General features: G+C 50.2%; 1 protein-coding gene, 2 non-coding genes and 4 pseudogenes across 3 annotated transcripts; all 7 read left to right on the forward strand.

The window, feature by feature from the left end:
* The first annotated feature begins 307 nt into the window (after positions 1–307).
* On the forward strand, positions 308–411 carry LOC146994560 (U2 spliceosomal RNA; annotated as a pseudogene).
* A 5509-nt stretch (positions 412–5920) lies between these two features.
* Positions 5921–6103, forward strand: LOC146994561 (U2 spliceosomal RNA). Its single transcript, XR_015044298.1, has one exon. It is a non-coding gene; the product is annotated as a U2 spliceosomal RNA (small nuclear RNA).
* A 1912-nt stretch (positions 6104–8015) lies between these two features.
* LOC118197321 (U2 spliceosomal RNA) lies at positions 8016–8117 on the forward strand (annotated as a pseudogene).
* Positions 8118–13634: 5517 nt separating this feature from the next.
* On the forward strand, positions 13635–13809 carry LOC146994562 (U2 spliceosomal RNA; annotated as a pseudogene).
* A 1909-nt stretch (positions 13810–15718) lies between these two features.
* On the forward strand, positions 15719–15883 carry LOC146994563 (U2 spliceosomal RNA; annotated as a pseudogene).
* A 3525-nt stretch (positions 15884–19408) lies between these two features.
* LOC146994564 (uncharacterized) lies at positions 19409–21079 on the forward strand. Its single transcript, XM_085826211.1, has one exon. The coding sequence runs from the start codon at positions 19731–19733 to the stop codon at positions 21009–21011; it is 1281 nt and encodes a 426-aa protein (XP_085682337.1). The 5' UTR covers positions 19409–19730; the 3' UTR covers positions 21012–21079.
* Positions 21080–21319: 240 nt separating this feature from the next.
* On the forward strand, positions 21320–21502 carry LOC146994565 (U2 spliceosomal RNA). The gene has a single exon (XR_015044299.1). It is a non-coding gene; the product is annotated as a U2 spliceosomal RNA (small nuclear RNA).
* Positions 21503–22979: the final 1477 nt, after the last annotated feature.

Consider the following 22979-nt stretch of genomic DNA (forward strand, 5'->3'; position numbering starts at 1 on the left):
GAACTTTTGACGTCCTTGGCTTTTTAAAACTAGCCCCGCCCAAGGAGGAGGGGACTGACGCCTCCAGAATGGGAACATTAGAAAGGACCGCAAAATGATCCACTTGACTAGACAGAAATTGGTCATCCTTGTACACCTCTTTTTTTGTAACACAGGAGGAGGATGAAATAACGACATATCATAAAAAACCCCCAAGCAGCACTCGCTAACCTGAGTCTTCTGCACCCCCTTCTCCCCCTGCACGAATGCTCAGGACTTTTGAAATATCAAAAATTGAAAGTGAATTCATCACGCCACAGAATTCTGCTTCGCTTCTCGGCCTTTTGGCTAAGATCAAAGTGTAGTATCTGTTCTTATCAGCTTAATCTGACGTTTTATTTTGTTTTTATTTTTTAGATGTGCAGACCATGCTGATGGAGTAGTTTACACGTCTGGTGGCCGGAGCTGAAAGCGGAGCCGAGTTGGACCCTACGTAAGTTTTGCTTTCTTTCTCTCTCTCTCTCCCCTCCCATTGACGCTTGATGGTTCGAACACGTTCTTTACTTGCGTTCAATGGGGCCCTTTCACCTGTGAGCGTGCAGGTTGCCTGTGAGCGAGCAGGTTCTTTCCCGTCTACACTGAATATACTGCTTGCAGTATATTTCGGTGCTGGGCGGGGCCTAACTTTCTCTTCACCTTTCTTACTGCTTCGGCTGTTTTGCAGTCGTTTCTAGTGAGAAATGGTTTCTTTTCTATCTCTTCTCCCTTTTCATTTCAGAAATACTCCGTTTACGGTGTGTTTCCTGTTTTGATAAGCCCTCAAATTTCCTTTCCGCTACCTCACTCTTTTGGGTGGGCGTGGCTTCTTCTTTGCTCTTTCCCTCCTTTTCTTTTTGCTCTTTCCCTTCTTTTCTTTTTCTTTCCTCATCTTTTTTTTCCTATTTCTCGTTGTTATTTTCCTTTCCCCTTCCTCCTCCTTTTTTTTCCACCAAAGCTCCAATCGAAGCTCCTCCCACTGCCTCACTTTGATCTTGCCTCTTCAGCTGAAATTTGCCTCTGTTTTTGTTTGCTTTGCCTTTGCTTGCCTTTTAGCTCTGAAATCCAGCGGTGCCAGGACCTTCGTCTACACCGTGCCTGCCACTTCCTGAAAGACCGCCACGGATTCCCTCCCCTACGACTCCAGGACTTCCTGAGATGCCATCCACTTTTCAGCTAGCGCCAACTGCCTCACCTCTCCGGGACTCTACACCACGGCCCGTGGCCTCTCTCCTGGCTGCCTCTGCTTCTCCTGTTGGACCACTGTCTACGTCGGGTACCTCTCCTGCTGCTAGTTCGTCTGCCCGGCCTTTACCTGCTCGTCATGTTGCTGCTGTGGTTACACCTCTTGGTCCTCCGCTACTAAGGAATGGTCACATGAGACAACTTCTGGCACGGATTACCGCCAAGTCGCCTCCACCCGTTCGCTCCTCTCCTCATGGACTGCCTTCTGGTTCGCCTCCTGCCTCCACCATCGATGTGTCTCCTGGCCAGAGTTCTTCCCGCGCCTGCTTGAAGGACGACAGAGATCCCTCTGACAAGCGTCGACGCTTCTCGTCGTTCCCTTGCTATGTCTGTGGGCACATCTTTTCCAAAAGGAAGCGCCTCCAGAAACATGCGCTGACACACGGCTCCTCGTCTGACAGTCCTCGACGTGTGAATGCTGATCACACACAGGACCTACCACCTGACCCACCTGCTGAATCTCCGGTATGCCACCATACTCGTGCTCGCATCGCTGCCGGCCATGCCTGTGCTTCGATATCTGCTCCGCCGACTACACCTGGAAGGACGTATGCCGAGATTCTTGCTGATTCGTCGAATCCTTTGCCTGTGCCGTCTCCGCTCCAGTCCAGACCTGTAAGTCCTCTGCCATCGGATGTCTCTCCTGCTCTGCTGCCTGCCACCACCATGTGTTCGCCGAGGAGCGACTCTGTTAAGCCTAGTCATGTGCCCAAGTCTCTCTCTGGCCAGCATCCCGCTGCTGCACCGTCCCTGGACTCCTCTGTTTCCACCGATGGTATACCTGCTGCCATTAGACCGCCAGATGTTCTGCCCTCCCTTCCTGACGTGCCGATGATCACCGAGAGACCTGCGGATGTTCCTCCTTCTGCTGTCTTCCCTGAGACCACGTGCCGCAAGGACCGGACTGTCCACCTGGTATTCCCTGTCTCGGACACGCTGCATTGCACTGAGACCAGCTGCATCCGGACGTTCCATGCACGGCAGTGGTCCCAACTACGCCACTCACTCTGCCGCCACCTACACTACTCTCATGGAGTGGATGTCTCTGGCACTACTAATTGGTGCGCTCACTGTCGGCAGTCCATCGCTACGAAGGTATCTGCACACTCCTGCTTTAGGGACCACCCTGTCATCATCCCATCTTGCATCGCTCACCGCTGGAGGTGCACTACCTGTGATTTCTCCTGCCAGACCAGAGGTGGCTTCCTGAACACCAGGCCCGTCACCGTCGGGAGCGCCAGCGCCAGGCCCCTGCTCAGGTCCAACCTCCGGAGCGTACTACCTCTTCACGTCGACGCCGTCGCCCACAGACGTCGCCTGCTGTCAGCGTGCTTCCAGAACCTGCTTTGCCGATTCTGCCTCATCCGTCTGCTACGCCACCTGTTGCCGCTCGTGTCCCCAGTGCTTCTCCTGCCTCGGGTAACCCTGCTGCCTCTTGCCGCCCACCGGATGACATCGCCGCTGTTCCTTCGTCTGCTGCTAGTTCCTCTCCGCCTGGATCTTCACCTCCAGTGTCGCTGCCTCTCAACATCAGCCCTGCAGTTGACATTGCTGCCGACTCTGACGACGAGCTTCCGCCTGAGGACCCCACCACTGCTGACGTTCCTGCTGAGGATAACTTCCCTCTACTCTCCTTCCGACCTCGTCTGCTCTCCATCCTCAATCACGGTCCTTCGCCTAACTGGAGGGAATTTGAAGAGCTGCTTGAAGAAATCTCCTCTTTTGCGCATGAGTTCCTCAAGCTCCCTCCTCGTACATCTGGGTCTGCCCGCCGCCCTCCGCGTCCTGCTCCATCAGATCCGAAGTCGCTGCAAAGCCTCTACCGCAGAAACAGAAGAAAAGCTCTTCGTGTCATCACTGCTGGTGACTCCCCTTTCTCTCCCTTTGATGCTGAGTCTGTGTATAACTTCTTCTCCGCTCCGCCTCCTCTCGCCAACATTGACACCTCCATCTATGATGCCTCTGTACGCCCCGAGTTCGAAGTGGACTGCTCACAGTTCTCCCCTGCGGAAGTGTGCAATCGTCTGCGTGCTGCTGAGAACTCGGCACCCGGCCCTGACCGCCTGACCTATCATCACTGGTGGACCCTTGATCCAGAAGGTAAAGTTCTGACGGTCATCTTCAACACCTGCTTAAAGGCCCGACGTGTCCCGGACGCCTGGAAGAACACCTCGTCGATTTTGATTCATAAGAAGGGAGACCAGCAAGAGATCACCAACTAGAGGCCCATTGCCCTCAGCTCGACGATCGCCAAGCTCTTCTCTGGATGCCTTGCGCGCAGGCTCACTGAGTGGATCCTGGAGTTTAACATCCTATCTCCCTCACAGAAAGGCTTCCTCCCCTACGACGGGGTGTTCGAGCACAACTTTGCTCTTGAAGAGCGTATTAGATCTGCTAAGAGCAAGAAGGCGGATGTCTGCATCGCCTCGCTGGACCTGTCCAATGCTTTTGGCTCGGTCCCGCATTGCGCCATCCTCGCCGCCCTCCGAGCTTGTGGTGCTGGTCAAGCTCTGGTTGACATTGTTCGCTCCTTTTACTCCGACTCCGTCACTGAGTTCCTCTGCCCAGATGGCCCCTCTGCCCCTGTTGCCATCACAAGTGGTGTCAGGCAAGGGTGTCCGCTGAGTGGACTGCTTTTCAACATTGCCTTGGACCCAATTATACGTGCCATCCAGTCATCTTCCGTCTCTCACAACATCTTGGCCTACGCGAATGACCTGCTGCTCCTCGCCGACTCCCCTGCCTTGCTTCAGGAGCACATTGACAAAGTTGTGGACCTTGCGAGCAAGATCTCTCTGACCTTCAACCCACTTAAGTGCTTCTCCTTGCACATCTCTGGACGACAGCCCGTGGGCACGCGCGTCTCCTCCTTCAAGATTGGAGACACGCCATTTCGTCACCTGTTGGACGGAGACCATGGGCTTTTTCTCGGAAAACCCATTGGATTCCAGCTTCCACCGGACAACAATGCTCTCCATGGGTACTTGCGAACTTGCAACGCCATCCTGACTTCAAAGTTAGCTCCTTGGCAGCGGATTGATGCACTCAAGTCCTTCTTCTTCCCAGCACTCATGTTTGACATGAGGACCCGCCGTCTTCGTAAAGGTGACTGGGCTCGTATTGACGACTTTGCACGCCCCCTACTGAAGGAGACCCTTAACATCCCTCCTGAAGCTGCATATGAGTACCTGTACGGGGCCTCATCTGCTGCATGTCTTGGGATCCCGCTGGCCAAGGAAGACTCCGACATCGCCCGCGTGGACGGCGTGTTCAAGCTTCTATCCTCACGTGACCAGGGTGTCAAATCCCTCACATGGGATGACTTCAGCCGGTTCCTCGCTGCTAGGATTCGCCACGTGCCCTCTACTGAACAGATGGCTGCCTTCCTGTCTGCCTCGGACTCAGGCCCGTTTCATGGCACCTGCAAAACCTCGTCTTCTGCCTGGTCTGCCGCCCGTGCTGCCTCACGCCGCCTTGGTGTTCGCTGGACCATTGACAGTGACCACTCCATCTCCCTCTGCCTCAATGATTGTGTTCTTGGCCCATCTAAGAGGCACCTGGTTTTCCACACACTGAGAAATGCTCTCAGAGCTGATCTTGCATCCAAGCTCAGTGCCTATCCCAATCAAGGGAAGGCTATTGAGTGTGCTGCGGCGTCGAAGGCCAGCTGTCACTTCTTCCGTGAGGGGACTTTCACAAGGTTTGCGGACTGGAGGTTTATCCACCGGGCCAGACTCATCCTTGTCCCGCTCAATGCCGCTAGACGAAGATTCCGAGGACAACGCGGATGCCGCCGCTGCAACCATCCTGCCGAGACCCTTCCACATGTCGTGTGCCACTGCATGCGGTACAGTCGTCTGTTCCAGCAGAGGCACAATGCCATTGTGGAAAGGATCAAGAAAGCTGCACGAGGACGCTGGACTATTGCCAGTGAAAACCAGAACCTCGCTGACCTTCCCCTCCGTCCCGACCTTGTCCTTACACGTGATGATTCTGCACTTATCATCGATGTGACAGTGGCCTTTGACAATAGGCTCCAGGCCTTTGACAGTGCTCGACGGGAAAAGGAATTGAAGTACACACCGACTGCCGAGGTTCTCCGTCAGCGGTACAGCGACGTTAGAGTTGAAGCAATCGTGGTCGGAGCCCTGGGTGCCTGGGACACTAAAAATGACCGTGTGATGCGCCGCCTCTGCTCGGACAAATATACCAAGACGTTAAGGAAACTTGTGGTCAGTGACACCATTCGCGCGTCCCGCGACATTTACGTGGAGCACCTCACTGGTGAGCGACAAGTTCCATGGCAATACCGGCAAAATCCGCGACAGCACACAACCGAAGCTCCGCTCTGATCACTCCCAGATGTAGCCGTGACTTCCCTACAGTCAGTCCTCCCACGTGATTAGTCTAATCCCAGTGACTCTCTATGCCATCAACGACATAATCCAGTGACTCTCTATGCCTGAGACGACATATACCTTTGACTAGCTGATGTATGGCAATGTATTATTTCACACGTTATGTATATACCTGTAAATATTCCTTTGTCCATCAAAAATTTCATAAACTCATTTGTAAATAAAATGTAGAAGAAAAAACCGCACTGCGTGCGTTATTGGGTTACTTGTGCTGGTGACTTCAATATCTCTGTAAATAGCACATATCATTTCCTGAATAAAACGTTTTTACTCTGTTCTTATCAGCTTAATATCTGATACGACGTCGACATGACGTCAAGATATTAAACTAATTTTTGCAGATAGGCTTGTGGTTAGGAATTTATTCCGCCCTCGCCACGGGTTGGCCTGCTATGGCACTACTTGCAGGATACGGCCCACAATATTTCCAAAAAGCAGAAACTTCACTCACCCACTGCATCCTCAGGAAAACGTCCTTTTAAAATGGCCCCTTCAAATTTCAGAAAACCGAAGGTCTGACAACATCATACCTTTGTACGAGTGTTCGGCGACCTGCCTTTTTTTTAACTTGCTATTGCTCGGGCCCCTCGTTCTTTTCCTCGGAATGGGAACATTCTGGAGCCTCGGGTTTAACCCTCGTTCTTTTCAGTGTCAAGTTCTGGTTTCTGTAAATACGAAGTTTTATTCGTATTTACAGAAATCCCATAAAATCCACATTTTTTCTCGTACTGTTAACAACTTACTCATTCTGTCTGACTGATTGAAGGAAGATCGGCCTCGAAATATCACTCAAATTTCATTTGCAGTAACATTTTTGTCTCATTTCATGTAAGTTTGAGAGAATTCCTATTCACATTTGCCAGATCTTTCCCACTACAGCGCGCGTATACACATTGCTTCTTTCAACACACGAGCCTTTTTACTGTAGATAACTCTCAAAAGGGTGTAAAATGTTTGTAGGCACACTGCAGCAACAAAGATTTTTCTGTCTGTTTCCTAATGTTTTGTTTTGATTCTCTGTATGATTTCTAAACGCCAGCTAATTGTAATGGTCTACAATTATTGTTAAGGATTGTTGTATTTATGTTTTTATTCATTCATTCATTTATTTTGTTGGCACATTAATATAACCAACGGGAAATTGCCAATAGATGGCTGCACTATGCAGGAAGCAGTTTATTCTGAGTTTTGAGATGGCTTGCCCGCCGCTAGTGTGGAAGTGTAGAATACAAAGTAATCATTAATTGTAAATTAAAAAGTACTGTTTTATTGTACATATTACAAATTAATTTGTAAAGTGTTTTTTGTAATTTTTCTGTTTGTTTAATTGTTTTAAGTTCCTAATATTTCACTCTGTGTTTTCAAGTGCAACGTTTGAACTGAAGAGAGAGAGAGAGTATCTCTGAGTTGGAAACCATGTGCTGGACTGTGCATGTCGAGTTTGTGTCAATCAAACTCTGGCATTATGTAATGCAGTTTTGGCTGATAAATTTTACTGTCTCAATATTTGTTTAATCACAAAAAATAATTTCTTCCCAAGCATGGGCATTCGATAACTCCAGGAATATTTATTTATTTATTTTTGGTTTTGCTATTTTTATTGCCTTTGTAATTACATTTGTTTTATATTCACCTGCAGTGAAGAATGAGATTTTTCGGAGGAGGAAGCTACTCCAGAGAAATGAACACTTTCATGAATATTTCATTATTGTCCTCTTTTCCCATCTGAAAAAAAATTGAGAAAATACGAGAATATTATGTTGCATGGTGCATAAGCTTATAAAAGCTGGAGGAAAACACCGGAATTCAGTTGTTTACTTACTGCTGTTATTGACTGTAGCGATTTCGCGTTGAGATCGGATTAACTTTTTCTACTTTGAATTTTGTTCCGGCCAACGTTTCCGTAAAACGTCCAATATAACTACTGTAAGTTATTGCGATATTGTAGAAATATCTCTGAGGATATTTCAGCATTGTGGTTCATTTGCTGTAGTAAGAATAAAATTTGCAATTGAATCTTGAATGAAATGAACTTTTGACGTCCTTGCCTTTTTAAAACTAGCCCCGCCCAAGGAGGAGGGGACTGACGCCTCCAGAATGGGAACATTAGAAAGGACCGCAAAATGATCCACTTGACTAGACAGAAATTGGTCATCCTTGTACACCTCTTTTTTTTGTAACACAGGAGGAGGATGAAATAACGACATATCATAAAAACCCCCCAAGCAGCACTCGATAACCTGAGTCTTCTGCACCCCCTTCTCCCCCTGCACGAATGCTCAGGACTTTTGAAATATGAAAAATTGAAAGTGAATTCATCACGCCACAGAATTCTGCATCGCTTCTCGGCCTTTTGGCTAAGATCAAAGTGTAGTATCTGTTCTTATCAGCTTAATCTGACGTCTTATTTTCTTCTTTTTTCAGATTTCCAGACACCATGCTGATGGAATAGTTTACTCGTCTGGTGGACGGAGCTGAAAGCGGAGTCGAGGTGGATTCTACGTAAGTTTTGCTTTCTTTCTCTCTCTCTCTCCCCTCCCATTGACGCTTGATGGTTCGAATACGTTCTTTACTTGCGTTCAATGGGGCCCTTTCACCTGTGAGCGTGCAGGTTGCCTGTGGGCGAGCAGGTTCTTTCCCGTCTACACTGTTTATACTGCTTGCAGTATATTTCGGTGCTGGGCGGGGCCTAACTTTTTCTTCTCCCTTCTTACTGCTTCGGCTGTTTTCAGTCGTCCCTAGTGAGAAATGGTTTCTTTTCTATGTCTTCTCGCTTTTCATTTGAGAAATACTCCGTTTACGGTGTCTTTTCTGTTTTGATAAGCCCTGAAACTTCCTTTCCGCTGCCTCACTCGTCCGGGTGGGCGTGGCTTCGACTTTACTCTCTCCCTACTTTTCCTTCCTTCTTCTTTTGCTCTTTCCCTCGTTTTCCTCCTTCTTCTTTGGCTCTTCCCTCCTTTTCTTTTCCTCGTTCTTATCTTCCTTTCTTGGGTCCACCAAAAGCCCCAATTGAAGCTCCCCCCGCTGCCTCACTTTGATCTTGCCAATTAGATAATTTGCTAGTTATTTGTGTTACTGTTTCTTTAGTTTTTTCAGCTATGTCTGATCCTGCGTCAGCGCATCAGATCATTTTGCCAGAGAGGCCGCCTCGCCTTCCTTCTCCGACTACTCCTGGTCTCCCTCCGATGCCATCTGTCCTTGGTGGACTGCCACAGAGTGCTGGATGCCCCGATGGATCGCTGGACACGACGCCACGCAGACCTCTGAGCCATTTGCCCGCTTCTGGTCACTCCTCCGTGATGACAACGCGGTCTGGTAGTCTTCAGACTGCTCCTGCTCCACGTCGCCACATCTCTGCCGCTGCTGTTCCCTCTGGTCCTCCTCTGCTGAGAAGTGGTTCCCTGTGCCAGATGCTCTCCATCATCTCTGCCAGGACGTCTGCCTCCTCTCGCATCTGCAATGATGTCTTCGCTTCCCGCTCCCGGACTTCGCCTCCTTCGGAAACGCTCACTGCACCGCTCGTGCCTCTTACTTCGGCTCCATCCTTACCTTCTCCTGGCTCCATCCCTGCTACCAGTGCCCCTTCTTCAGATTCCCCAGTGTGTCACCACACGAGATCACGTGCTGCTGCTGGACACTCCTGCTCGCACACTTCTCCGACCAAGTCTCCTGTTGCTGCTGACACGCTGGTTGCTCGATCTGCCACATCTACTTCTCCTTCGGGTAGTCCTACAGTTCGTTCGCCGTCCTCTGCGATCTCTGCTGATGAAACTCCTAGTGCTTCCTCCTCTCCTGTTCCTGCTCCTGCAACTTCTGGCGACAGAGCGTCTCTCCTGCTTTCCGACGAATCTGCTTCTAGGCGGGGGTCTCCTTCACGCCCGGATTCTGGTATTTCTCCTCCTGCTGCTGTGCCCGCGTCTCCTGGTGTCTCCACTTGCTCTTCTCCGGTTGACTGTCCAACGTGTGGTAAGTCGTTCCTCAACAAGAGACAGCTACGCTTTCACCGCTTCCGCCGTCATCGCCTTGCTCCTCCTCCCGCCTCTCCTGGTGCTGCTGACTTCTCTTCCACTGGCCATCCGCAGCTCCCGTCTACTTCTCTTCAAGCCTCACCGCCTCCTTCCAATGCTCCATCTTCAGGCGCTCCTATTCCTTCTACGACGTGCCGCGAGGGTACCACGCTCCATCTCGTCTTTCCTGTAAGCGATGTCTTCACGTGCACAGAGCCCAATTGCAGCCTCCTGTTCCGCTCCAACTCCTGGTCCTGCATGAAGAGATCCCTCACCAGACACCTTCTCCAGGAACATCTGACCCCCATTTCTTCATGCGTGAAATGGTGCAGCCTTCGCAACTCCCGGCTTGCCAACAAGGTTTCTGTCCATGCCTGTTTCCGCACATCGCCTCCCGTCATCTCCACTGGTGCGTCTTTCCGCTGGAAGTTTACAGTTTGTCCGTTCTCGTGTCCTTCCCGGAAAGGGTTATTCAACCACTCCGAATTCCACCGGCGCGCTGAGAGGAACTCTTCTATTGACCACAACATTCATCTTCCTGCTCCTGTGCCTCAGCGACAGCGCCGTAGACAGCCGCACCCTCCACCTGGTGCCTCTTCTTCACCCGCTGACGTGTCCTCCAGATCTCCGGCTACGTCCGCTCCAGCTCCTCCTGTGACTTCTGTGGACGCTCCTTCTTCACCTGCTCCAGTCCCATCTCCTTGCTCTTCCGATTCGTCTCCTGCTGTATCGGCCTCTCACTCCCTGCCACCTTCTCCTCCCGACGTCTCCAGGGCTACTCCTGATGCTCCTCGTCCAGGGCTTCTTCATCCCTCTTCGGCCGCTCATCCTGCTCCTGTGTCGACTTCTGCCTCACCTGCTGCCTCCTCCTCCCGTGCTGTTGTTCCCCCTGATTGCCTCGTCTCTGCATCTCCTCCCTCCTCTTCGTCACCTGCTGATGACACACAATCTTCTGCCGTCTTCCCCACTTCCGAGTTTCCTGATGTCGACCGTTGTGGCCGCTGATGACCCTGCTCGTATTCCTCCTGCAGACGTAATTCCGGTCACTGAGCCTCCTCTCCTGAACTTCTGGGATTCCCTGCATAGCTTTTCTTCTGGGACTACTGACGATGATGCTTGGGACTCCTTTGAGGCCTGCCTTCTGAACGTCACGGAGTCTGCCTCAGAAATTGTCAAGCTCCCTCCTCCTTCTCCTCCTGTGCCTGGTTCTCCGCGCCCGGTCAACACCTCTAATCCTCGGGTCATTCAACGTTTATACCGGAGAAATCGTCGCAGAGCCATCCGTCTCCTTTCCTCTGACAGCTCTCCTCCTTGCTCCATTCCTGCAGAAGAGATCGCCCTCGAATTCTCCTCAAGGTACTCCGCCAGAGACTCTGACTTATCTATCTTCACTACCTGTATCCCGGAACGTCCTCCTCTCGATTTGTCTTTTTCTCTCCTGCCGAGGTTCTTGCCAAGCTTCGCTCCTGTGAGAACTCTGCGCCCGGCCCTGACCGCCTCTCGTATGCCCACTGGCGTGAGGCTGATCCAGACTGCAAGATCTTGAGTGAGATATTCAACATCTGTCTTCGCTTCCGGCGTGTTCCGTCCTCATGGAAATCTTCCCGTTCGTTCCTCATCTTCAAGAAAGGGGACCCGTCGGTGATTGACAACTGGAGGCCAATTGCCCTCAGTTCTTCAATTGCTCGCCTTTTCTCTGGATGTCTAGCGAAACGTCTCACGCACTGGTTATGTGACAACGAGATTCTCCACCCCTCACAGAAAGGATTCATGCTGCACGATGGGGTTCTTGAGCACAACTTCATCGTCCAGCAGCGGTTCCAGCTTGCCCGTAGGACGAAGTCTGAGCTCTGTCTGGCCTCTCTCGACATTGCCAACGCCTTCGGCTCGGTCCCGCACTCTGCGATCTTCACTGCACTACTCACGTCTGGTGTCGGGGAGGACTTCGTCTCCTTAATCCAAGACCTCTACAGGAATTCCTCTACCTGCTTCCTCTCTTCCGACGGTGTTTCTGGCCCTGTTGACATCAATGCCGGTGTTCGTCAGGGGTGTCCCTTGAGCGGCCTCCTGTTTAACCTGGCCATTGATCCTGTTCTCCGCTCTGTTGGCTCTTCTCCTTCCTCGCCTCGTGTCCTCGCCTTCGCCGATGACGTCCTCCTGCTCGCTCCTTCTCCCTACGTTCTTCAGGATGACCTGGATCGCATTTCTGACGTCTTCTCTCGTCTTAGTCTTCAGCTTAATCCCGGTAAATGCCACACACTTCACCTTGATGCTTCTCGCCCTGCTAGAGTGCGTCCGACCGTCTTCTACCTGGATGGCATCCCTATCCACGCCCTTGGTGATGGTGATCACTTCCGTTTCCTCGGGAAACCCGTGGGCTTCCACCTTCCACCTCTCCGTGCGCAGCTACGTGATTTCTTGATCCTGGCTAAGAAGATTATGGACTCGAAGCTCGCTCCGTGGCAACGCCTGGATGCAATGAAGACTTTCTTTTTTCCCTCTCTCCTCTTCTTCATGAGGACTTCGCAGCACGCTAAGGGAGACTGGAAGAAGATTGACGATTTTCTGCGTCCTGTCCTCAAGAAGACCCTGAATCTTCCTCGCGAGGCATCTAACAATTATCTTTATGGCCTTTCCGGCAAAGGTGCCCTTGGCATTCCACTCGCTGCGGAGGATTCAGACATCGCTGCCGTCGACTCTGCCTTCAAGCTGCTCTGCGCTAGAGATCCCTTTGTTCGTGCTTCCGCCTGGGATGATCTGACCTCCTTCGTCCGTGCACGCATCGGATTCGCTCCTTCTCCTGAGTTAGTGGCACAGTTCCTGTCTGCTTCGGACGAGGCTCCCTTTGCCGCCTCTTGCAATTCCATCTCCTCTACGTGGTCTACCGCAAGGTCCGCATCTCGGCGCCTCAAGATTGTTTGGACTATCGATGCTTGTGGGTCTCCCTCCATTTCCTGTGGTCCTAACACCATCTTCCCGAGCCAGAAGCACACCATCTTCCGGGCTTTCCGGACCCTAAGACGGGCTACCCGTATTAGTGACCTGTCCCTCCTCCCGAACCAGGGTAAGGCCATGGAATGGGTTGCCGTCTCGCGCTCGAGCTCGCACTTCTTCAGAGAGGGGTCCTTCACGCGCTTCGCGGACTGGAGATTTGTTCACCGTGCCAGGCTGAACCTGGTACCTCTCAATGCCTGCAAGCCCTGGGACCGTTCACGCCGTGGATGTCGCCGTTGCAATTTCAGTGAAGAAACGCTCCCACATGTCCTCAACCACTGTATGCGTTATTCTTCCATTTTCCAGCGGCGTCACAATGCTGTGGTTGAACGGCTGAAGAAGGCCGCGAGTGGGCGCTGGGATGTGCTCTTCTGCAACCAAGTCTTCCCTGGTACTTCTGTCCGCCCCGATCTGGTTCTTCGCAAAGGCTCCTCCACTCTGGTAATCGACGTCACCATCCCGTTCGAGAATAGGCTTGCTGCTTTTTCTTCCGCCAGAGAGGAGAAGATTTCCAAGTACCGTCCGGTTGCTGAGCTGCTCAGGAAAGACTACACCGATGTTCAGATTCATCCCATCATAATTGGTTCTCTCGGCTCTTGGGACGACAAGAACGATAGAGTGGCTGTGCACGCAGGCTGTGCAGCAACAAATACGGAAACCTTTTGAAGAAACTCGCAGTTAGCGAAACTATTAAATTTTCTAGGGACGTGTATGTTGAGCACCTCACTGGGGTAAAACAGTCCTAATTAGGCACTGTTGGACTCAGTGACAGCTTGTCAGGATGCGGTCATGGGACAACTCTTGTATAAAGGACTTTCACAGTTATGCAAATTTTGTAAATATTGTAAATATGTACATATCTCTCACAACAAATAAATATGAAACCTAAAATCGCACTGTGTGCGTTGTTGGTATAGCATGCCATGGTCTTACCAACACTATGTAAAATGGCAAGAAACATTTGTTAATAAAAATTTTCTGTTCTTATCAGCTTAATATCTGATACGACGTCGACATGACGTCAAGATATTAAACTAATTTTGCAGATAGGCTTGTGGTTAGGAATTTATTCCGCCCTTGCCACGGGTTGGCCTGCTATGGCACTACTTGCAGGATACGGCCCACAATATATCCAAAAAGCAGAAACTTCACTCACCCACTGCATCCTCAGGAAAACGTCCTTTTAAAATGGCCCCTTCAAATTTCAGAAAACCGAAGGTCTGACACATCATACCTTTGTACGAGTGTGCGGCGACCTGCCTTTTTTTAACTTGCTATTGCTCGGGCCCCTCGTTCTTTTCCTCGGAATGGGAACATTCTGGAGCCTCGGGTTTAACCCTCGTTCTTTTCAGTGTCAAGTTCTGGTTTCTGTAAATACGAAGTTTTATTCGTATTTACAGAAATCCCATAAAATCCACATTTTTTTTCCCGTACTGTTAACAACTTACTCATTCTGTCTGACTGATTGAAGGAAGATCGGCCTCGAAATATCACTCAAATTTCATTTGCAGTAACATTTTTGTCTCATTTCATGTAAATTTGAGAGAATTCCTATTCACATTTGCCAGATCTTTCCCACTACAGCGCGCGCGTATACACATTGCTTCTTTCAACACACGAGCCTTTTTATTGTAAATAACTCTCAAAAGGGTGTAAAATGTTTGTAGGCACACTGCAGCAACAAAGATTTTTTTGTCTGTTTCCTAATGTTTTGTTTTGATTCTCTGTATGATTTCTAAACGCCAGCTAATTGTAATGGTCTACAATTATTGTTAAGGATTGTTGTATTTATGTTTTTATTCATTCCTTCATTTATTTTGTTGGCACATTAATATTAACAAACGGGAAAATGCCAATAGATGGCTGCACTATGCAGGAAGCAGTTTATTCTGAGTTTTGAGATGGCTTGCCCGCCGCTAGTGTGGAAGTGTAGAATACAAAGTAATCATTAATTGTAAATTAAAAAGTACTGTTTTATTGTACATATTACAAATTAATTTGTAAAGTGTTTTTTGTAATTTTTCTGTTTGTTTAATTGTTTTAAGTTCCTAATATTTCACTCTGTGTTTTCAAGTGCAACGTTTGAACTGAAGAGAGAGAGAGAGTATCTCTGAGTTGGAAACCATGTGCTGGACTGTGCATGTCGAGTTTGTGTCAATCAAACTCTGGCATTATGTAATGCAGTTTTGGCTGATAAATTTTACTGTCTCAATATTTGTTTAATCACAAAAAATAATTTCTTCCCAAGCATGGGCATTCGATAACTCCAGGAATATTTATTTATTTATTTTTGGTTTTGCTATTTTTATTGCCTTTGTAATTACATTTGTTTTATATTCACCGGCAGTGAAGAATGAGATTTTTCGGAGGAGGAAGCTACTCCAGAGAAATGAACACTTTCATGAATATTTCATTGTCCTCTTTTCCCATCTGAAAAAAAATTGAGAAAATACGAGAATATTATGTTGCATGGTGCATAAGCTTATAAAAACTGGAGGAAACACCGGAATTCAGTTGTTTACTTACTGCTGTTATTGACTGTAGCGATTTCGCGTTGAGATCGGATTAACTTTTTCTACTTTGAATTTTGTTCCGGCCAACGTTTCCGTAAAACGTCCAATATAACTACTGTAAGTTATTGCGATATTGTAGAAATATCTGTGAGGATATTTCAGCATTGTGGTTCATTTGCTGTAGTAAGAATAAAATTTGCAATTGAATCTTGAATGAAATGAACTTTTGACGTCCTTGGCTTTTTAAAACTAGCCCCGCCCAAGGAGGAGGGGACTGACGCCTCCAGAATGGGAACATTAGAAAGGACCGCAAAATGATCCACTTGACTAGACAGAAATTGGTCATCCTTGTACACCTCTTTTTTTGTAACACAGGAGGAGGATGAAATAACGACATATCATAAAAAGCCCCCAAGCAGCACTCGCTGACCTGAGTCTTCTGCACCCCCTTCTCCCCTGCACGAATGCTCAGGACTTTTGAAATATCAAAAATGGAAAGTGAATTCATCACGCCACAGAATTCTGCATCGCTTCTCGGCCTTTTGGCTAAGATCAAAGTGTAGTATCTGTTCTTATCAGCTTAATCTGACGTTTTATTTTGTTTTTATTTTTTAGATGTGCAGACCATGCTGATGGAGTACTTTACTCGTCTGGTGGACGGAGCTGAAAGCGGAGTCGAGGTGGACCCTTCGTAAGTTTTACTTTCTTTCTCTCTCTCTCTCCCCCCTCCCATTGACGCTTGATGGTTCGAACACGTTCTTTACTTGCGTTCAATGGGGCCCCTTCACCTGTGAGCGTGCAGGTTGCCTGTGAGCGAGCAGGTTCTTTCCCGTCTCCACCACTGAATATACTGCTTGCAGTATATTTCGGTGCTGGGCGGGGCCTAACTTTCTCTTCACCTTTCTTACTGCTTCGGCTGTTTTGCAGTCCTTTCTAGTGAGAAATGGTTTCTTTTCTATGTCTTCTCGCTTTTCATTTCAGAAATACTCCGTTTACGGTGTGTTTCCTTTTTTGATAACCCCTCAAATTTCCTTTCCGCTACCTCACTCTTTTGGGTGGGCGTGGCTTCTTCTTTGCTCTTTCCCTCCTTTTCTTTTTGCTCTTTTCCTTCTTTTCTTTTTCTTTCCTCATCTTTTTTTTCCTATTTCTCGTTGTTAATTTCCTTTCCCCTTCCTCCTCCTTTTCTTTTTTTTCCACCAAAGCTCCAATCGAAGCTCCTCCCACTGCCTCACTTTGATCTTGTCTCTTCAGCTGAAATTTGCCTCTGTTTTTGTTTGCTTTGCCTTTGCTTGCCTTTTAGCTCTGAAATCCAGCGATGCCAGGACCTTCGTCTACACCGTGCCTGCCACTTCCTGAAAGACGGCCACGGATTCCCTTCCCTACGACTCCAGGACTTCCTGAGATGCCATCCACTTTTCAGCTAGCGCCAACTGCCTCACCTCTCCGGGACTCTACACCACGGCCCGTGGCCTCTCTCCTGGCTGCCTCTCCTTCTCCTTTTGGACCACTGTCTACGTCGGGTACCTCTCCTGCTGCTAGTTCGTCTGCCCGGCCTTTACCTGCTCGTCATGTTGCTGCTGTGGTTACACCTCTTGGTCCTCCGCTACTAAGGAATGGTCACATGAGACAACTCCTGGCACGGATTACCGCCAAGTCGCCTCCACCCGTTCGCTCCTCTCCTCATGGACTGCCTTCTGGTTCGCCTCCTGCCTCCACCATCGATGTGTCTCCTGGCCAGAGTTCTTCCCGCGCCTGCTTGAAGGACGACAGAGATCCCTCTGACAAGCGTCGACGCTTCTCGTCGTTCCCTTGCTATGTCTGTGGGCACATCTTTTCCAAAAGGAACATGCGCTGACACACGGCTCCTCGTCTGACAGTCCTCGACGTGTGAATGCTGATCACACACAGGACCTACCACCTGACCCACCTGCTGAATCTCCGGTATGCCACCATACTCGTGCTCGCATCGCTGCCGGCCATGCCTGTGCTTCGATATCTGCTCCGCCGACTACACCTGGAAGGACGTATGCCGAGATTCTTGCTGATTCGTCGAATCCTTTGCCTGTGCCGTCTCCGCTCCAGTCCAGACCTGTAAGTCCTCTGCCATCGGATGTCTCTCCTGCTCTGCTGCCTGCCACCACCATGTGTTCGCCGAGGAGCGACTCTGTTAAGCCTAGTCATGTGCCCCAGTCTCTCTCTGGCCAGCATCCCGCTCCTGCACCGTCCCTGGACTCCTCTGTTTCCACCGATGATGTACCTGCTGCCATTAGACCGCCAGATGTTCTGCCCTCCCTTCCTGACGTGCCGATGATCACCGAGAGACCTGCGGATGTTCCTCCTTCTGCTGTCTTCCCTGAGACCACGTGCCGCAAGGACCGGACTGTCCACCTGGTATTCCCTGTCTCGGACACGCTGCATTGCACTGAGACCAGCTGCATCCGGACGTTCCATGCACGGCAGTGGTCCCAACTACGCCACTCACTCTGCCGCCACCTACACTACTCTCATGGAGTGGATGTCTCTGGCACTACTAATTGGTGCGCTCACTGTCGGCAGTCCATCGCTACGAAGGTATCTGCACACTCCTGCTTTCGGGACCACCCTGTCATCATCCCATCTGGCATCGCTCACCGCTGGAGGTGCACTACCTGTGATTTCTCCTGCCAGACCAGAGGTGGCTTCCTGAACACCAGGCCCGTCACCGTCGGGAGCGCCAGCGCCAGGCCCCTGCTCAGGTCCAACCTCCGGAGCGTACTACCTCTTCACGTCGACGCCGTCGCCCACAGACGTCGCCTTCTGTCAGCGTGCTTCCAGAACCTGCTTTGCCGATTCTGCCTCATCCGTCTGCTACGCCACCTGTTGCCGCTCGTGTCCCCAGTGCTTCTCCTGCCTCGGGTAACCCTGCTGCCTCTTGCCGCCCACCGGATGACATCGCCGCTGTTCCTTCGTCTGCTGCTAGTTCCTCTCCGCCTGGATCTTCACCTCCAGTGTCGCTGCCTCTCAACATCAGCCCTGCAGTTGACATTGCTGCCGACTCTGACGACGAGCTTCCGCCTGAGGACCCCACCACTGCTGACGTTCCTGCTGAGGATAACTTCCCTCTACTCTCCTTCCGACCTCGTCTGCTCTCCATCCTCAATCACGGTCCTTCGCCTAACTGGAGGGAATTTGAAGAGCTGCTTGAAGAAATCTCCTCCTTTGCGCATGAGTTCCTCAAGCTCCCTCCTCGTACATCTGGGTCTGCCCGCCGCCCTCCGCGTCCTGCTCCATCAGATCCGAAGTCGCAGAAAGTCCGAAACAGAAGAAAAGCTCTTCGTGTCATCACTGCTGGTGACTCCCCTTCCTCTCCCTTTGATGCTGAGTCTGTGTATAACTTCTTCTCCGCTCCGCCTCCTCTCGCCAACATTGACACCTCCATCTATGATGCCTCTGTACGCCCCGAGTTCGAAGTGGACTGCTCACAGTTCTCCCCTGCGGAAGTGTGCAATCGTCTGCGTGCTGCTGAGAACTCGGCACCCGGCCCTGACCGCCTGACCTATCATCACTGGCGGACCCTTGATCCAGAAGGTAAAGTTCTGACGGTCATCTTCAACACCTGCTTAAAGGCCCCACGTGTCCCGGACGCCTGGAAGAACACCTCGTCGATCTTCATTCATAAGAAGGGAGACCAGCAAGAGATCACCAACTGGAGGCCCATTGCCCTCAGCTCGACGATCGCCAAGCTCTTCTCTGGATGCCTTGCGCGCAGGCTCACTGAGTGGATCCTGGAGTTTAACATCCTATCTCCCTCACAGAAAGGCTTCCTCCCCTACGACGGGGTGTTCGAGCACAACTTTGCTCTTGAAGAGCGTATTAGATCTGCTAAGAGCAAGAAGGAGGATGTCTGCATCGCCTCGCTGGACCTGTCCAATGCTTTTGGCTCGGTCCCGCATTGCGCCAACCTCGCCGCCCTCCCAGCTTGTGGTGCTGGTCAAGCTCTGGTTGACATTGTTCGCTCCTTTTACTCCGACTCCGTCAATGAGTTCCTCTGCCCAGATGGCCCCTCTGCCCCTGTTGCCATCACAAGTGGTGTCAGGCAAGGGTGTCTGCTGAGTGGACTGCTTTTCAACATTGCCTTGGACCCAATTATACGTGCCATCCAGTCATCTTCCGTCTCTCACAACATCTTGGCCTACGCGGATGACCTGCTGCTCCTCGCCGACTCCCCTGCCTTGCTTTAGGAGCACATTGACAAAGTTGTGGACCTTGCGAGCAAGATCTCTCTGACCTTCAACCCACTTAAGTGCTTCTCCTTGCACATCTCTGGACGACAGCCCGTGGGCACGCGCGCCTCCTCCTTCAAGATTTGAGACACGCCATTTCGTCACCTGTTGGACGGAGACCATGGGCTTTTTCTCGGAAAACCCATTGGATTCCAGCTTCCACCGGACAACAATGCTCTCCATGGGTACTTGCGAACTTGCAACGCCATCCTGACTTCAAAGTTAGCTCCTTGGCAGCGGATTGATGCACTCAAGTCCTTCTTCTTCCCAGCACTCATGTTTGACATGAGGACCCGCCGACTTCGTAAAGGTGACTGGGCTCGTATTGACGACTTTGCACGCACCCTACTGAAGGAGACCCTTAACATCCCTCCTGAAGCTGCAAATGAGTACCTGTACGGGGCCTCATCTGCTGCATGTCTTGGGATCCCGCTGGCCAAGGAAGACTCCGACATCGCCCGCGTGGACGGCGTGTTCAAGCTTCTATCCTCACGTGACCAGGGTGTCAAATCCCTCACATGGGATGACTTCAGCCGGTTCCTCGCTGCTAGGATTCGCCACGTGCCCTCTACTGAAGAGATGGCTGCCTTCCTGTCTGCCTCGGACTCAGGCCCGTTTCATGGCACCTGCAACACCTCGTCTTCTGCCTGGTCTGCCGCCCGTGCAGCCTCACGCCGCCTTGGTGTTCGCTGGACCATTGACAGTGACCACTCCATCTCCCTCTACCTCAATGATTGTGTTCTTGGCCCATCTAAAAGGCACCTGGTTTTCCACACACTGAGAAATGCTCTCAGAGCTGATCGTGCATCCAAGCTCAGTGCCTATCCCAATCAAGGGAAGGCTATTGAGTGTGCTGCGGCGTCGAAGGCCAGCTGTCACTTCTTCCGTGAGGGGACTTTCACAAGGTTTGCGGACTGGAGGTTTATCCACCGGGCCAGACTCAACCTTTTCCCGCTCAATGCCGCTAGACGAAGATTCCGAGGACAACGCGGATGCCGCCGCTGCGACCATCGTGCCGAGACCCTTCCACATGTCGTGTGCCACTGCATGCGGTACAGTCGTCTGTTCCAGCAGAGGCACAATGCCATTGTGGAAAGGATCAAGAAAGCTGCACGAGGACGCTGGACTATTGCCAGTGAAAACCAGAACCTCGCTGACCTTCCCCTCCGTCCCGACCTTGTCCTTACACGTGATGATTCTGCACTTATCATCGATGTGACAGTGGCCTTTGACAATAGGCTCCAGGCCTTTGACAGTGCTCGACGGGAAAAGGAATTGAAGTACACACCGACTGCCGAGGTTCTCCGTCAGCGGTACAGCGACGTTAGAGTTGAAGCAATCGTGGTCGGAGCCCTGGGTGCCTGGGACACTAAAAATGACCGTGTGATGCGCCGCCTCTGCTCGGACAAATATACCAAGACGTTAAGGAAACTTGTGGTCAGTGACACCATTCGCGCGTCCCGCGACATTTACGTGGAGCACCTCACTGGTGAGCGACAAGTTCCATGGCAATACCGGCAAAATCCGCGACAGCACACAACCGAAGCTCCGCTCTGATCACTCCCAGATGTAGCCGTGACTTCCCTACAGTCAGTACTCCCACGTGATTAGTCTAATCCCAGTGACTCTCTATGCCATCAACGACATAATCCAGTGACTCTCTATGCCTGAGACGACATATACCTTTGACTAGCTGATGTATGGCAATGTACTATTTCACACGTTATGTATATACCTGTAAATATTCCTTTGTCCATCAAAAATTTCATAAACTCATTTGTAAATAAAATGTAGAAGAAAAAACCGCACTGCGTGCGTTATTGGGTTACTTGTGCTGGTGACTTCAATATCTCTGTAAATAGCACATATCATTTCCTGAATAAAACGTTTTTACTCTGTTCTTATCAGCTTAATATCTGATACGACGTCGACATGACGTCAAGATATTAAACTAATTTTTGCAGATAGGCTTGTGGTTAGGAATTTATTCCGCCCTCGCCACGGGTTGGCCTGCTATGGCACTACTTGCAGGATACGGCCCACAATATATCCAAAAAGCAGAAACTTCACTCACCCACTGCATCCTCAGGAAAACGTCCTTTTAAAATGGCCCCTTCAAATTTCAGAAAACCGAAGGTCTGACAACATCATACCTTTGTACGAGTGTGCGGCGACCTGCCTTTTTTTAACTTGGTATTGCTCGGACCCCTCGTTCTTTTCCTCGGAATGGGAACATTCTGGAGCCTCGGGTTTAACCCTCGTTCTTTTCAGTGTCAAGTTCTGGTTTCTGTAAATACGAAGTTTTATTCGTATTTACAGAAATCCCATAAAATCCACATTTTTTTTCCCGTACTATTAACTCCCTCAGGGGGCTCACTTTTGTGAGTACGGGTGTGGCAATCCCGAGGTACCCTAGCCCTTCAGGGGATCATCTTCTTGGTGAGACGGGTGTCACGATCCTGGAGCCCCAGTGATCTATCCTCTTTTCCGTCTCCTCTCCTCTTGGCTGGATCTTTTTCCCTTCCCTTCTCCCTGGTGGTTTCTCTCTACGGAGTTTGGGGCTCGTCACGAGAGGCTGGAACAGACCTTGTTTCTAGTTTTCAAGTGGGGAGAAAACTGCCCACGTGTTTGCCGTGCGTGGAGACCCGTGTCGCTGGAAAGGAGGGTCCTGGTAGTTGAGGGGCGAGGTACTGTCCCCAACACACTGCTTTGGCCTCTGCTTCAGCTAAACGGGAGGCACCTTAGTCGTCCTCACGGGTGTCAATCGGCTGGTCACTAGTCCTTGTGTCAGTGGCTTGGGGTCAAGCTCTCGGGAGTACCTGCTTTCGGGAAAGCCGACTGTGGGGCTTCAGTTTGCGTATAGGTCCGGCTAGCCCTAACACAGGAATCTGTGTTCCCTTGTTGGGCTCCGTGGTGGGCGGGGCCGTCGGACCCGAATCTTTATTCTTTCACTATGGCTTCTCATATTTACTTAATAAAAGATTTCGAGGTAACTCCAGTCACTCAAGTCAATCCTGTCACTCAAGTCACTCAAATCACTCCTGTCACTCAACCTAGTTCTGAAACTTCTACTCCTAAACCAGTCACTCAACCTAGTTCTGAAACATCTACTGTTAAACCAGTCATTCAACCTATTTCTGAAACGTCTACTGCTAAACCACTCACTCAACCTACTTCTGAAAAGTCTACTGCAAAAAAATTACGTACAGATACAAATGAAAAAAATCATAACAATATTCCCCGTTTCCTAGTCATCTCTAGTCCTTCTGGCGAAATGCATAAGATGTCTCCTTTCGTAATAAACAAATACATCCAGTCCTGTATTGGTGAGCCGAGAAATATAAAGCGTCTCCGCTCCGGAGACCTGCTTATTGATACAACCTCAGCCACCCAGTCTGCTTCTTTACTTCAGATAACTAAACTTGGGCAAGCGAATGTGACTGTAACACCACATAAGTCACTCAACTATTGTCGGGGTGTAATCTCAGAATTCGACCTTCTGTATGTTTCTGAAGAAGAGATCGC

The sequence above is a fragment of the Stegodyphus dumicola genome, chromosome 11, assembly GCF_044657685.1.
Source record: "Stegodyphus dumicola isolate Sdum_Otavi_A_Nest chromosome 11, ASM4465768v1".
NCBI lineage: Eukaryota > Metazoa > Arthropoda > Arachnida > Araneae > Eresidae > Stegodyphus > Stegodyphus dumicola.

Bases quoted from the DNA above. Each gene is read 5' to 3' on its own strand.
- LOC146994564 (XM_085826211.1), top strand. From the start codon at position 19,731: ATGTTTGACATGAGGACCCGCCGACTTCGTAAAGGTGACTGGGCTCGT.